Source organism: Rattus norvegicus, chromosome 4 (genome assembly GCF_036323735.1).
Source record: "Rattus norvegicus strain BN/NHsdMcwi chromosome 4, GRCr8, whole genome shotgun sequence".
Lineage (NCBI taxonomy): Eukaryota > Metazoa > Chordata > Mammalia > Rodentia > Muridae > Rattus > Rattus norvegicus.
This window is the reverse complement of record NC_086022.1, coordinates 145,980,093-145,996,723: the sequence shown is the minus strand read 5'-3', so window position 1 is coordinate 145,996,723 and position 16,631 is coordinate 145,980,093. Positions and strand designations below refer to the sequence as shown.

The 16,631-nt window shown below is 39.5% G+C and overlaps 1 protein-coding gene across 5 annotated transcripts in view; it reads right to left on the bottom strand.

The window, feature by feature from the left end:
- Positions 1-16,631, bottom strand: part of Grm7 (glutamate metabotropic receptor 7) — an 882,386-nt gene that overhangs the window by 172,376 nt on the left and 693,379 nt on the right. For 4 of the 5 annotated variants that reach the window (XM_039108423.2, NM_031040.1, XM_039108424.2 and 1 more), the window contains 1 exon segment: positions 8,210-9,145. The exons of the other annotated variant lie outside the window; for it this stretch is intronic. In XM_039108423.2, the coding sequence (XP_038964351.1) occupies positions 8,210-9,145 (936 nt within the window). 5 annotated transcript variants of the gene reach the window in all.

The following is a 16,631-nucleotide window of genomic DNA, read 5'->3' as shown; positions in this document are numbered from 1 at the left end:
GCTTTATTAAAGGAACGATTTCTTACCGTACTACTATGTCACAAGATCCATGAGAAAGTAGGAAACAGATGTGGGAGATTGTCTGTACAGTACAATTTTACAACTATGAGTCAAACTGATATTAAACTAGTTGAACATATTTAAACATATTTAAATTCTGTACCTTGACATACTTAGACATATGTACAAACACATACATGGGATCTCACTATAATTGTTCTGAGAACTTCTTTATGGCTGGGTTCTGATTGCTTATCTGTCCACCCACAGATAAGCATTTGGGTTTTTGCTTGCTTGTTTGTTTGTTTGTTTCTGATGCAGAATAAAACATTCATGTATAAGCTAGACTCATAAAATGCTTAAAGGTAGTCATTTTTCCTATGGATGGATAGGTAGTTCCTCTGTGAAAAATGAGAGTATTAATGATCAGAGGAATTACGTGACACCTGTGATTTGGTTCAGAACATCACTGAATGCTGAGTTGAAGGAAATACCCAACAAACTAGCCTCCATAAGCACAAAAACAAAGAGCAACTGGGAGCTAAAAGAAATCCTCATCACACTAACATTATTATTCCTTGTGTTGGGATCTGAGGACACCAAATCTAGATCGTCCAGGCCTCTGTCTTTCACCAGATTCTGCATTGTAGTAATTTCCTCTGCTTTTTTAAAATATGTGAGAAGTGGACTCTGATTCACTAAGAAAATCTGACAATTCAGACTTTACTCCTAAGGTGGGTCCAGTATCCTAGTGACTGGGTCTCCTGATGGCAGAGCTCTTAAGGAGAAATAAATCTCAGGGGTTTCTGGGAGCCTGGAGATGATCTCCAAGAAGAGCTGCAAAGTGATCAGACAGTGGAAAGAATGGAGGTTATTGTTGGGTCTTCCTTCGAATGCAATGAACAGCACTGTATCAATTCTGCTCTGCTGGAGTCTATCTCCTCCTGTTTCCGCATGAGTAATCAAGGGACAAAGATGGTGAAGACTTCATTTATGCTAAGAGACTCAAGAAGCTGATCCTTTCTAGCAAGACAGGTGGGACAGCAACATTTCTAGCTACTTGCTCTTGCTTCTTGGTTAGCTTAGCGAGAAGCTCATTTCACAGGCTTCAGACAAAAATATCAACAGACAAGACCCAAACGCAGAAGCTGAGCCTCCACATTCAGCATGGTCATTGCTACAGCCTGATGCACACATGGCCTCAGCCAAGTCCATACATCTCAACACACCCTTCCAGCGACTGCAGATTCAGGTGATCAGCTGATCAGGTGATCAGATCTTTCTGATCTGACCTGTAGATTCAGGTGATCGGGTGAAGGATCTTTCTGAAAATTCTATAAGATAAAATAAATAATTAATGTATTTGTTAATGTGTATAAATACATGAGTGTAGAAAGTGGAAAGAAGAGGATGACTGACAGAAGTTCTTTCTCTTTCCCTGTCTAGTTCTTATCTAGGACCTATTTAAATACCAGACTATGGCATAAAATGCAAAATAAGATACAATCTAGCCACATTTTTCGTCTTCATTCAAAAGTTTAAAATGGCTTCTAACCCCCCTCCATTTTTCTCACTCTTCAGACTTTCTTTAGATTCTCAGCATCATCCATGCCTTCACTACATTAACTGGTTCATAGTGTTTGTACCATTACTGCTGTGCACTTTTCAACACTGGCCATCTTCAGGGTGAAGTTATGACATCCCCCAAAGACCCATGTTTCCCTGCTTACACACTTTTGGGAACCACATATAAGGCTCTTAGCGACTCCTCTTGAAACTAATGAAACCTTCCCAACCAAGGAAGAAAGCTATTAACTGGATTGCTCCTCCTGGTTCTCAGGTTGGTTTCTTATACAACCTATGCATAACAGCCCAGGGGTAATACTTCCCACAGTTGACTGGACACACCCATATCAATCATTAAGACCATGGCCCACAGACTTGCCTAAAGGCCAGTCTGACAGAAGTAGTTCCACAGTTGAGGTTCTCTATTCCTAGGTGCCTGTACTTTGTATACAGTTGATAAGAACTCACCAACAATGGGTTTTTTGTTACCATTTTCAATTTGTTTTGTTTGATTGTTATGTTTCTTGAGAGAAAAGAGAGCTCACTCTCTGGCCCTAGCTGTTCCGGAATTCACTGTGTAGGCCAAACTGGTCTTGAACTATCTATCCACCATGCTCTCCATCTGTCTCCAGAGGGCCAGGGATTATATTCAGGAACCATCACATCCAACTGCAGTTGTACAGCTTTAAACTCATGTGAGGGTCTCTCTCTTTCTCTCTCTCTCTCTCTCTCTCTCTCTCTCTCTCTCTCTCTGTGTGTATGTGTGTGTGTGTGTGTGTGTGTGTGCGTGCGTGCGTGCGGGGGGACATGAACGGGTAGGGAATGCTATCAAAACCAAATACACCGTCCTTACCTGCATTACTACATTCTCTCTGTCCTCACAAAGCTGGAGAGCAGGGGCTGCATGGCCATCAGGATGGCTGCTCATAGCTTAACACAACCATTAAGGAATCATTTATCAGAAGAAGTATGCATGGAGATTACAGCTTCCAGGGTCCACAATATTGAAAAGATGTGATTTTTGTCAGAAGTTTTATGGTGGAGTGGGAATGACATGTCAGGGTTCACACCATTTCCAATTCTGCTTGCAAAATGAGTTGGATTAACTTTTCGCTATTAGCTTCTCTCCTTTTATTAGTAGGAGCTAAGACTTCTGTCTCTTAGTGCCACCTGCTGTAAACACTGCTATTTCTCACATTGCGATGCCATTTCAAACTCACTGTTGGGTCTTGTCCTCTGTCTGTATACTCTACTTCACTTGTCATATTTGCCATGATGAACAAGAGGCATGTCCCTCTGTGGGTACCTGTTTTGCAATTTGTGGGGCGTTATCATGTTGCATGTTCTACATGACTGAAAATTTATTCAAAACCTCCATTAATTGCCAGCTTTGGAACGCAGACAGGAACAGTATCTTCTTCACTCTCTATCATGGTTCTAAGGAGTATAGTAGGAAAGCATCTATGGGATGGAAGAAGTGTATTAAATAATGTTGAAGGTATATTTGATTTTGATAGCATCCCCTACCCCTTCATTCCCTACCCCCCACACACACCGAGAGAGAGAGAGAGAGAGAGAGAGAGGGAGAGAGAGAGAGAGAGAGAGAGAGAGAGAGAGAGAGAGAGAGAACACACATGAGTTTACAGCTGTACAAATGTAGTTGGATGTTTGGATGTGGTGGTTCCTGAATATAATCACTGGCCCTCTGGAGACAGATGGAGAACATGGTGGATATATAGTTCAAGACCAGTTTGGCTTACACAGTGAATTCCAGAACAACTAGGGCCAGAGAGTGAACTCTCTTTTCTCTCAAGAAAAATAACAATCAAGGAAAACAAATTGAAAATTGTAACAAAAAACCCATTGTTGGTGAGTTCTTATCAACTGTATACAAAGTACAGGCACCTAGCTAGGAATAGAGACCTTAACTGTGGAGCTACCTCTGTCAGACTGGCCTTTAGTTAAGTCTGTGGGCCATCGTCTTAATGATTGACATGGGTGGGCCCAGTCTACTGTGGGAAGTATTACCCCTGGGCTAGTATCCGTAGGTTGTATAAGAAACCAACCGTGAGAAGCAATCCAGTTAATAGCTTTCCTCCTTGGTTGGAGGTTTCTTCCAGATTGGCTTGCTTCTGTGATGGGTAGTCCCAAAGGTGTAAGGCACATCAACCCTTTTCCTTTTGGCCATGATGTTTATTACAGAAACAGATAGCAAACTTGGAAACCCACAAGATAAACCAGAAACACACAAACTCAAAACTCCAGTTCTAGTCAGTCAGGTTGGTGTGGTGACAGCAGCTATGTGTTACTTTTGTAGAAAAACTCTGGGATTTGAGAATAGGATTCTCATATTCCATATAATTCTAATCCCACTCATGCAGGTGTCACTTTGCGGTCATATTTTGGGAGCAATCTCTTATATACTAAAGACAATATTCCCATTTTCTAAGAAATATTCCTATTTCCCTGTCTGACTGCTCTGTCTAGGCCCAATGCTGGTTCAGATATTTGCTATCAATTGTCTTAGTTCTATTGTATAATTAAACAATATTCCATTAGCGAAAAGGGATTCTCTTATTTTGCTATGTGCCCTGAATATTCTGATATGTGCACAAACATGGTCTGGGGGCAAGATACTAGAACACAGCTTTCCATCTTTGAAACCTCTTGCAACAATGCTCTCCAGCTTTAAGTTGCTGTGACCCACCCATCCTATTCTTCTCACCATATTATTACCCACACAGCACCACAATATATACAGAATCTGAGGCCTCATATCCTGTCTGCCAAATTCCATTTTCCTATGTATAGTCAAGTTTGATAAAGCTTATGCCACTGCCCCACATGAAAGACACAATGCACAGACAAGCAGCACAAATGCCATGAATTCAACCTGATGCTTGCAGCAATGACATAGTTTTTTTAAACTGTTTAAACACAATAGTTCTCTTTCCCAGTCTATAGCTATAATGTTACCTTGTGAGATCCTGGCCTATATGCACCAGACCAGTTATTGTTTATGTACTACAAACTTACCTAGAAATTTCTTTAGATAATAAGTAATTACGAAGCTTGAAATGTATGGGTTAGCTGTAGGGTTTCTAAAATTTTGACAACATAGACTTTTGTGTGACCAACTCCCTCTAAGAATGCAGCTACTGGCAAATTATTGCTTTTCATAGAGAATGGTCTAATCCTTAAGGAGACAGTGCTAAAATATAATAACATAATAATACCACAGTACAAAAGACTAGGTGTCCATTAACATGGAATTATTTCACTACTTATACTATTTTGAAGACTCTTTATGGTCACACCCATAAATAATTCCAAATCCCTGGAATTCATTACGGTAGGGCACAGTTTACCACCACCATCTCTGGTCATATTGCAGGAATCATTCTAGCAAGTTTCCATTCTAGCAAGTCATAGGGCAGGAATCATTAATCAAGGTGACACTGATCTCTTGTAGTATACTTAAATCAAAAAATACACTTCATTGGGGATGACATTTTACTTTTCATATAAGAACCTTGTTTGCTCTTTGTGTTATACTAATAAAATCAATCAGTGAGAAATTTCACAAAGCTATCCCTAGCAGAATCAAAATGGATTTCAATTCTACAACACAGTAAATAGTTATTATGGAATTTATTGCTTGCTTTTTTTCCCCCTGAGACAATGGAATTCTTCTACTTGGGGTACTTAAACTATTAAATCAGAACAAAACGGAATGTCTGTAATTCTGTAAGGCTGCCAAGTTACCAAAAATAAAAAATTCATTTTACTGTGACGTCTTTGTTTTGTTGGATAACTTGCCTCTTTGCATAATTTAAATGCTATGGTTGCATATCCACAGAATGATTTTCTTAATTGATTATTCCTGTTTTTCTAGCCATATGCTTTGTCATTAGGACATGCACATTTGCCTGTAGAAACTCACTGTTCCTGGTTGGCAGTTTAGTACTTTTAATTGTGCCAGTGAACCATGTAAAAATATTCATCAACCATGAAGAATATATAAAAAGAATATGTTTTGTGAAACTGAGGAATTAGGAATCATACTGTCTGAAGGCAACTGAATCCCTTCCATGCACTGATTCTACCAGCACAGTTTCATCAGCAGAAACTAGAACCAAGGCATAGATTTCCCTGAATTTCTTAGTATTTTCAGGGTTGTAAAGGATCACACATGTGATTTTACTTGAGAAGATTCCTCAGTCACAAAAAAGAAATGGCCCAAAATGAGGAAAGAAATAACACAAAAAACCACATAAATAACACTCCCAAAGCAACATTACAAGATGTATTGCTAATCCTACTATAGCCATACCTACTTTTTAGATGAGCAAGAAGTACATAATGTAATAAGACATACTTTCAATGTTACTGCAACAATTCCCGCTTTTTAGATCATGAAGAATTAGTACATAAGATATAATTAATGACTTTAACCTGCTAAACATGACATGGTTTTAACAGCAAAAGAATTATCTGCAAGAGGTTTGATGGCAGGCATTGTTCCCTCCAAGAAAAATTATATTAGTTACCACCCTACCACCGCACATTTACAATTTCTTTTATTTCTATTGCATTTCAGTACCCTAACTCATATTTTACTATTCCCTTGGCCCAGGGATAGAGAGAGAAAATAAAATGAAATTCAAGTTGGTATCGCAGGCAATAAACATGCATTATGAATCTGAAAAATACTGTTGGAAGCAGCCAATGTTCAATGACTATATATTTTAGAAGAATTTCCTCTAACATATTTTATGAAGAAAACCATAGTTTTGAGACATTCAGTATTTTTCACTGTCTTATTCTGAGAATTCTGCTTCATTTTGTGAAATGTCTACTTTAAAAAGATAAACTTACAGTTCTGGAATCCTACAATTTAGGTTACTGACATCATCTCAGCAGGAAAATCAGCTAAATGCTGCTAATCTTTTAGAAACAATACACAGGAAATGGAGCTATTAATAAATTACTAAACTGGTTTCTGGCAGTATCAACTTTATACGTTTTTTATGTATTTAACTCAATCCCATTTTCCCTATCCAAGTATCTACACATCTAAAAGATTGTTCAAGGGCCAGAACTGTGAATCATCACATAAAGGCAATTACTGCCTAAGCTACGGTTAGTCCTTGAGCCTCACATGATAGAGGGAGAGAACTAGACTCTTTGTATTGTTCTCTGATATCCACACTCATGGACACATGTACATGTGTACACACACACCAATGTAAAAAAGCTATAAAATTAACATACCTATTCAAATTAAATTGTAACAAGAAAACCTCTGATGTTCTAATGTATGCTCAATTTCTAATAAAGCTCTCTTCTATATGAGTGACGAAGGACTCAGTCTCTATTCCAGCATCAGTCATATCATCCTGTCAGAACTGCTCACACCAGTTGAGGAATTTCAACATGGATATTTTAGGCTTTTGTAATTTGCTCGTGTAAAGTTGTAGCCAGATGTACAGGCGTAAAAAATCAAATGTGTATTCATCATGTCTAGGATCAATACTGCAGGGTTGCCTATTTGGCATACAAATGACAAGTACAACTAAATATACATTAGCCACATTTAAAACAAAATATGAGGGTCATATAATTTATAGATTCATTAGTTTACTAGTATATGTTGGGACATGCATACTAACTGTCTCTTGTACCAACCTTAATCTATGACAGCCAGATCTCTGCCTTTCTGTCTGTCGATCTGTCTCTGTCTCTGACTGTCTCACTGTCTCTGTCTCTGTCTCTGTCTCTCTCTCTCTTTGTGTGTCTCCCTCTATCATATATTTATACTTTCTGTTTATGTATCTATCTTCCCTCCCTTCTTTCCTGCTCCTCTCAGAAAATGCCCTAGATCTCATTATGATTGTCTACTGGGATTAAGGTATACTAAATTGACAGGAACCTGATACAGCATGACTAATGCCCTTATCCACCAGCCCATCTTCAGTAACAGTCTATATAAGCTACTAAGAAGACAGAGCACCAATGCTGTGACTCCTTAATATAGTTCCTTAATATGTTGTGGTAATCCCCTACCATAAAATAATTTCATTGCTACTTCAAAGCTGCAATGTTTGTCCCGCCATGTTGAAATGTAAATATCAGCATTTTCCCCATGGTCTTAGGCAAATCTTGTGAAAGGTTGTTCAATATGCAAAGAGGATATGACTCAGAGGTTGAGAAGCCCTTATCTATAGTGGTGCTAATTTTGAGCACTGTGCATTTATACCCACCTAAAGCTTAGGTACCACAGCCAAACTCTACTCTAAAGAAGCATGCACATAAGCACAGGAGTGGGGAGTGAGTGAGGAGGATGGTTTGATTTAGATTAGATAGTCTTGTCTTAGATAATGCCTAATTATGTTGATTTTATAATAAACATATTCACTTGGAAAGGTCACATGTCATTGGTTATCAGTAGATTCAGAGCAAAACAACCGACTGAAACTTTTAGATTCCTGCCCATTAACCTATTAATCAAAGGGTCTTTTATTTTCCATTTTTGCACTTTCTCTCTATATAAATTCTTTTGGAGGACTCAATCAATTTGGTTTTAATATATGCAAAACTAGACATTTCTGGAATGCACCACATGACGTACACTTTCACTTACCTTTTCTGCTGACTGCGCTGTGCCAAAAAATATTGGGATGAAGGCAAGCCATACGATACACGTCGTGTACATAGTGAACCCAATGGGCTTGGCTTCATTAAAATTCTCTGGTACGCCCCGAGTCTTGATGGCATACACAGTACATGTGACCATGAGAAGAATGCTATATCCCAGGGAACAAATGATTTGAAGGTCTGTGATGTCACATTTGAGAACACCCCTTGCTTGTTCTGGGTTCATGGTCTTATGCTCATCGTAGTCTATGATAATGTTGGGGGGGTCAACCCCAAACCAAATGAAGACACCTAGAAGCTGCACCGATATTAAACTGGAAGTGATCGCCAGTTGTGACGTTGGGCTTATGAGTCTGGGAGCTGTCACCGATTTCTTGCCCTGCTCGAATATGCGATAAATCCGATTGGTCTTTGTTAAAAGGGCAGCATAACTAATACACATGCCCAAGCCCAAGAAGACACGTCGGAAAGAACACACTGCCACATCTGGTTTGGCAATCATTAGGAAGGTGATGATATAGCAGAGAAAGATGCCTGTCAATAAAACATAGCTGAGTTCCCGCCCAGATGCCCTGACAATGGGTGTGTCATTGTAGCGGATGAAAGTTGCCATGACAAAGATGGTGGCAATGATCCCCAACATTGCCAGGAAGACAGGAATGACAGCCCAGGGGGAGTGCCACTCCAGTTTGATGATTGGGATGTTCTGACAGCCAGTTCGGTTCTCATTGGGCCTCTGGTCGTAGGGACAATGCTGACAGGTCATCTCATCAAACTGATACTGGTATCCATCACAGGGCTCACAGGTCCAGCAGCAAGGCGTTCCCTTCTGTGTCTTCTTCCTTTGCCCAGGCTTGCATGGCAATGTACACACAGAGGATGGGATCTCTCGGACTCCTTTGCCCCACTGCATGTCCTCTATCTGTATGTAGTGCAAGAAATGAGATAAAGGAGTCAGGTCATTAAAAAGAAGAGAATCATAAAGAACAACAAAGACAAATAATACTAACCTTACTGCAGTTGCTAACACTAATCCAGGGAATTCCCTAGACCAGCTAAAGAGAGATGTAAGGAAATGTGTTCAACTATATCCCCTGACAGGGGGAGCACAGAAGTCTTGAAATAAGTGAGTGGTGGTTGGGTACACAAAACAGATAGTAAATATAGAAAACCTCTTATGTCTAAATTAGTTGTTTTTACCACACACAAACACAAACACACACACACACACACACACACACACACACACACACACAGGCTTAATATTTTAGATAACAGTGCAATACTGACTACCTGTGCCCACCTCATTTTACAGACCCTGTAAAATTCCCTCATGTAACAGTCATTGTCATCGAGGGCTGCAAGAACACTTAGGCTTCCTTAGCAGAGAACAGCAAGTGTTCATTATTCTAGGCTGCAACAGAATTAGACCTCTTTGCAGCCTACAAGAAGTACTGGCAGAGGAAATCTAAGGAATTGTGTGGTCTGAAAACATTTAAAGGTTTGCCAAGTCTCCCTCTAATGACAAAATTGAAACTGAATCTCTGTGGCTCAGCAGATAGGGGAAAGTGTATTGGTTGTGTTGGAATATTGGCTTTCTGGGAAAGTCATTACAATCCGAGGTGTTCTGGGAAACAGCATTCCACACTAGGAAGAACTTTGTTGTAGAGCTGAATGCCCGTGTCCCTTGTGGCCAGCATTTCATCTGCCTTCCTTTCTTGCTAAGGATTCATCAGATTCCTTTTCTACCCATAGGACTGTAAATTACACACAGAACCTGAGGGGTGTGCACATGATTCAGACCTGACCCGAAAGCACACTGTAGTTTTTCTCCAGTTCAAGCAAAATAAGGGCCTCTTGGAGGGAATTTTATGAGGGTTGCTGAGGTCCACTCCCAGATTAACCATTGACTTTGGTACGGGACTGAGAATGAATATCCCTAACACAATCGCAGGCGATAGTGCTCGGACTTGTTCAGGGACCGTTAGTGTCACATTTGAAAGTCTGAGCCATGAGATTCCTGTGTCCCTGTCAGATAATTTAATTTCACTTCATTTGCTGATATTATAGGAAATAAAAATTATTTTCCTAGTTGGACAGTGCTTCTGGCTGCAGGAATGAATGTGTTAGATAAAGAGGCAGACAGAGAACCAGAATGGAGGGGGCTCTCCGTGGTCTTGGATATAGTAGTGCTTGCAGTAGGCATTGCCTTAGACTATGTCATTGTGTGCGATATTATATCCACCCCTGCCTGATCCGGCATCCATGCTTCATCAACAGGATTTGTACTTCTGTTGCCTGTCACTAAGAGCCTGAGTGAAAGTCACACTAACTACATAGTTTCAGTAAAACCAGCCTTAGAAAGATAAACTTCAAGTTAATTATTTTTCAAAATAAATCTCATCAAAGAGCTATGGCTGATTTTCTCTAATTGAATTTTTAATATTGACCTAATTGGAATTTTAATATAATTGAGCCAAAAAAATAGATTAGAAAGATACTAGATACTTCAAAACATTTTGAAACCAATAGTTTTCTAGAGATAAGGGGAGAAGGAAATGAACCTTTATCAGTCATTGGAATTTTGGTGGTGTTAATGTGGAACACAGTGAAAAGCAGGAAGCTGGCTCCCATTAATTTTGGATATGAACAATATCCAATGTCTGAACCAAAAGACCTAATTGAACAGACGGCCATGCATGGCTTAAGGGGCAAACGTCCTGACTTCCTAACAGTTGGATTTAAACTTGAACCAGAGCCCCAAGAATTTTCTGAGGACTTTGGTGTGAACTCATTTGCCTGAGCATAAAACTCAAGTCAGCATGAATAAATCTAACTAAATATAAGCCATAATAATAAGTTCACTCGCAACAATTTCTTTTTGAGTCAGTAAGTCATTGGCAGTCATCCCAAAACCATAAAATTAAGGAAATAAAACTTGTAATAAGACAGAAAATGATAGGTGATAACTTTTCAAGTGTCAGATTCTAAGAAGTAGACACATTTAAAAACTTTGCTATTATTAACACAAATGCTGTTCAATGTCAAATTAAAGGAACCGAGTCATGGTCACTACAAGATTAATCAATAAAGCCAATAAGTAAATTCCATGAGCTGAATCTGTGGCTGTCTGATTCCAAGATTTATGTTACAAATAATTCCAAACATTTCCATCACACTGTGTTTTCCTTTTGGAATAAAATAAAATGCCTGGAAATGCAGGAGTTTTATTCTATTCTTTCTTGTGTATCTAAATATACACAAAGGCTATAACCACAAGCATTATAGTGAGTGATTGCTTAATTTGTTTTCAATTTTCATTTCAACTTCGTTTAATTATGTATATTAAAGCATCAGAGTCACCTCTCGCTCCAAATGAACAGAAATCTAAATTTACTCCTTGGGCTACTAAATAACATGATTGAAACTATTATTTATGTCCTATGAAGGTAGCAAGTGCCCTAGTTTTCCAGGAAATGAGATGCACATGATTTGGCTATGCCTACTGTCATCTATACAGATGTAACACTTCACTTTCTCTGAAGAAATCACAGTTACAAATGCTCATGGGTAACTACTGAAAAATGCTAGTCATTTATAGTTATGAAAAAAAATCGAGAACCACACCGAGGTTGTTTGCAAAATTGCCATAAGATGGTGAGTTTCAGTTTCCTCTGAACTCTGTAACAAGACAGCGTTTCAGTTAGATGGAAAGCCAAATTTTAAGTATAAAATGATTGGGTTAAAGACAGGGATATATAACATCTTACTGAGAGAATATGGGCTTAAATTACCAGAGAGGGGTGTCTTTTCCTCCAGGAAAACTGAAGGGACTCTGGCCAGCTAGAGCTGGCAAGTAATGCCTCTAGCGGGCCTTGCTCCTCTTTCTTGTTCTCCCTGCCTTGCTAAAAAACATTAGATCACATTCTTAAAGCTAGCCCCCAAAATCTTCTCCCTTATTTGGCCATTCCCCCTTTCTGAGGCTTATTATCTAAGTCCAGCCATCAAAGTATTGAAATCCAGCAATCAAGTATCCATTAGGCTCAGCTAATTAACATGCACAATTAAAATTTCATACCTCATCCTAATATGGGGTTTCCCCTTTTTTCTTCATAAACTGCCATTTGCCTGTGGGACATTTGTTTTCTCTCTATCTAGAGGGAGTTCTTTGTCCATCCTAATTAAAACATTCATTCAATAGCCACCCAAAAGTATTATACATTTTAACACTCCAAAGCAGTCCTTATACTCTGTATGGACCAAACAGGATGCCGAAGTTTTCAATTAATTCCATGGCATAGGGACTGGAATAGGGGGGGGGGTATAGCCCCTTCCCTCTCAAAGACTTTCAAAGTTATGATTATTTGACACATGTTCTGCTCAGGATCTGGCTCCCAAGGAAGAGCTGTTGAGCTCCTCATTCTAGGCAAGAAAAAGGAACTGATACCAATAATAAACACAAGTCATGGTGCACAGATTATCGGCTGTTTAGATTGATCACTAAGGAAAGGAATCATAATGTGGATCTGGAAGCAAGAACACAGCTATAATTATAAAATGTTGTGCCCACATGATGCTTTGCAATATCACAGTGACTTTGCCACCAGGAAAAGATGATCCCAAAGAAGGAAGCTCTTTTACTGAGGAGCCAAGATACAATGCACAAGAATGTTAATCATGGACATGCCATTTTATAGAAGTCATCCATTTTAAGATGATAGAAATTTGCTTTCTAAAATTAAAGAATGCTGCCTTTCTGCATTTTCTTCATCCTTTACACCTTCACACTTGACTCTGACAGTAAGTACTATGAGCCAGTCAGCTGCCATGTGGCGCAGGTTCTTCTTGCTTCCTCTGAGCAGTCTTCACTTTGCAATGGGACAATAGGATGCTGTCTTTTCAGTGCCCCTGCCACCCATATTACTGTCTGCCTGTTTGCAGCATTAATATTTCTTGTAATAAATATCCAAAGGAGAGCTAAGTTCACCCTCTTGAATCCCAGACCTGAAAACATTAAAAGGCAGCACAATGACGAGTCTTATTTGAACCATGTGGATATACAGAACTATGTCATGGATGGCATAAATGGAACAAAATCAGCCGATATTTTGTGAAATTTGGAACATGAAATGATAAATTTTTCTCAGTGACAACTAACTCTTCAAGGCCAGTTTACTAAATGTAGTCCACCATTCTAAGGAGTAAGCATTTTCTGACCCTGGCTTTGGTATACGCTGAACTTCTATCAGGTCAACAATAAGTCAATGATGTGTTAACAAAGACACCAAGGCGTGCACAAATAGTTGGAAACATCAGAAGAAAAGAGAAGTGGAAACTCACCTAATGAGAAACCCTTGTCAACTTCCTGATCATTTTCAGTGAAATGGATCTCAAAATATTAAATTTAGACAAGCAAGCATATCAATTACTTCTGAATTTCTCATGAGGAATAGAACAGTATCATGGTACCCATTGGTACTTGGCAGAAACTATATCCTAAACCTTGAAAATAGTTGTCCCATAAAGTCCATGTAGACCTTAGAATGGCTAGAATCTTAAAAGCTAACTGGGCCCATTCCTCTGTTAAAGGGCAACTGGGTCCTTTTCAGCTTCTGGCTATTATAAATAAGGCTGCTATGAACATAGTGGAGCATGTGTGTTTGCTGTATGTTGGAGCATCTTTTGGGTATTTGTCCAGGAGAGGTATGGCTGGGTCCCCAGGTAGTGGAATGTCCAATTTTCTGAGGATCCTCCAGACTGATTTCCAGAATGGTTGTACCAGTCTGCAATCCCACCAACAATGGAGGAATGTTCCTCTTTCTCCACATCCTTGCCAGCATCTGCTATCACCTGAGTTTTTTATCTTAGCCATTCTGACTGGTGTGAGGTGAAATCTCAGGGTTGTTTTGATTTACATTTCCCTGATGACTATGAATATTGAACATTTCTTTAGGTGCTTTTCGGCCATTCGATAATCCTCAGCTGAGAATGTTTTGTTTAGTTCTGTACCCCATTTTTAATAGGGTAATTTGGTTCTCTGGAGTCTAACTTCTTGAGTTCTTTGTATATTTTGGATATAAGCCCTCTATCAGATGTCGGATTGGTAAAGATCTTTTCCCAATCTGTTGGTTACCATTTTGTCCTAATGACAGTGTCTTTTGCCTTGCAGTTTTATGAAGTTCCATTTGTCGATTTTTGATCTTAGATCATGAGCCATTGGTGTTTTGAGCCAGGAATTTTCCCCAGTGTTCGAGACTTTTCCACACATTTTTCTATTAGCTTGAGTGTATCTGATTTGATGTGGAGATCCTTGATCCGCTTCGACTTAAGCTCAAGAAGAAAGATGACCAAAATGCAGATGTTCTCACTCCTTCTTGAAAAGGTAAAAAAAAAAAAAATCCACAGGAGGGGATTTGGAGCCAAAGTTTAGAGCAGTGACTGAAGGAATGGCCATTCAGAGCCTGCCCCACATGTGGCCCACATATATATATAGCCACCAGAACTAGATACGATTGATGAAGCTAAAAAGTGTATGCTGAAAGGGACAGGATGTAGATATCTCCTGAGAGACACATCCAGAGCATGTCCAATACAGAAGTCAATGCTAGCAGCAAACCACAGAACTGTGAACAGGACCCCCTTTGGGGGAATTAGAGGAAGGATTGAAAGAGCTGAAGAGGCTTGCAACCCCATAAGAACAACAATGCCAACCAGAGCTTCCAGGGACTAAACCACTACCAAAAGACTATATACATGGACTGACCCAGGGCTCCAACTGCATATGTAGCAGAGAGTAGCCTTGTTGGGGCACCAGTGGAAGGGGAAGCCCTTGTCCCTGCCAAGGTTGGACCTCCAGTGCAGGGGAATATCAAGGGGGTGATAAGGGGGTTGGATGGGGGAACATCCATATAGGGGAGGAGTAGGAGATAGGGGGCTCTTATGGACAGGAAACCGGTAAAGGGAATAACATTTGAAATGTAAGTAAAGAAATATATCTAATAAAAAAGATAAGGTTTCATATAAAAAAGAAACCTATATTTTTGGTTCATTGATGTGTCCATTTTCATCTATGAGGTATTTATTCCTTCTCTCAGGCACATAATTTCTATCCAAAGGATGGTTCATCATGCTAGGACACTTTTCATGGTGAAACTCCATTTCTATGTTTCCTCAGCTTGCTCCATCAATCAACCTGGCTGCTGCTGTAATTGTAAAATTCCCAGTAATATTATTCTGACTTATTAGAACTTTAATAAAATGAGATAATTAACAAAAAGCTTTCTAATTGAAATGCTATTTGTTCACTAAAATACATTTCATCTGTCTGTTTTATGGGATGGAAAAAATCCTCATTAAAAATAAATGTACAGGAAGGTGGAGTATTCTACAAAAGGACAGGGCCAGTGTGACTTCTAGAGAGAAGCAGGAAGTTGGGAACACTAAGAGGTTCACAAGGCTTCTGTATTAGTTACTTTTCTCTTGCTATGCTAGTGTGCCACTACCAAGGTAACTTATAGGAGGAATAGTTTATCCAGGATTACATTCTCAGAGAAATGAGTTCATCAAGCAGGAGTGTACGGCAGGAAGTAGCCAGGATGGTGGCTGTAGGAAGAAGAAGGCAACTTCTCTTCTTCACATCCTCAACTCCTAGCACAAAGCAGAGCGAGGCAACAGGAAATGGCAGGAGAACTTGCCTCTCAAATCCTCCCTCAGTGACATCCTTGCTCTAATTGGGCTACACTACCTAAACCTCAAAAAACAGTGTAAGAAACTAGGGACCAAGTGTTCTCAAATGCTAGAGACTGCGAGTGACATTTCTCATTCAAACCTCCACAGATTCTGAAGTCTCTCAATATGTTTTAAAACTCAGGCCCTATTTTTAAACATTTGGCAGTTTAACAAGACTAGGAGAGAATTTCAAGGCTTCTACATTATAATAAAAACACTCATTAATGCAGATTCAACTTCTTCACAACCTGTAATTACTGCAATCATCTTTTTTTTAATGTACTCCAAGAAGCAAGTCTTGTACATGGTATCATCAGGATTTTTCTCTTCACATGCAATATAATGTACAGGAAAGGGCTCAGAACCCTCTCGCCCCCATTGTAAAGCCCTTGGAATACTAACACCAAGACAACTCTAAATAAGCCAGTGTGTCAGCCCTGCTTGTAGATTGCATCTACTGGAATCATGCTGGGGGTTCAAATGCTTCCGAAGGATATAGTCAACCTTCCCAGCTCAGGGTGGGGAAGATTTCTGTTCGCAGGCAGCAATCTGATCATGTGGCTAAGCTCAACAGAGAGCTGGTTTACTATGAAGAAATCTATGCTGTTTAATGCACTTATCCTTATATCTTGGACCAGTGAGGTAACTCAACAGGCAATGTTTTTGCTGATCTCCTGGAC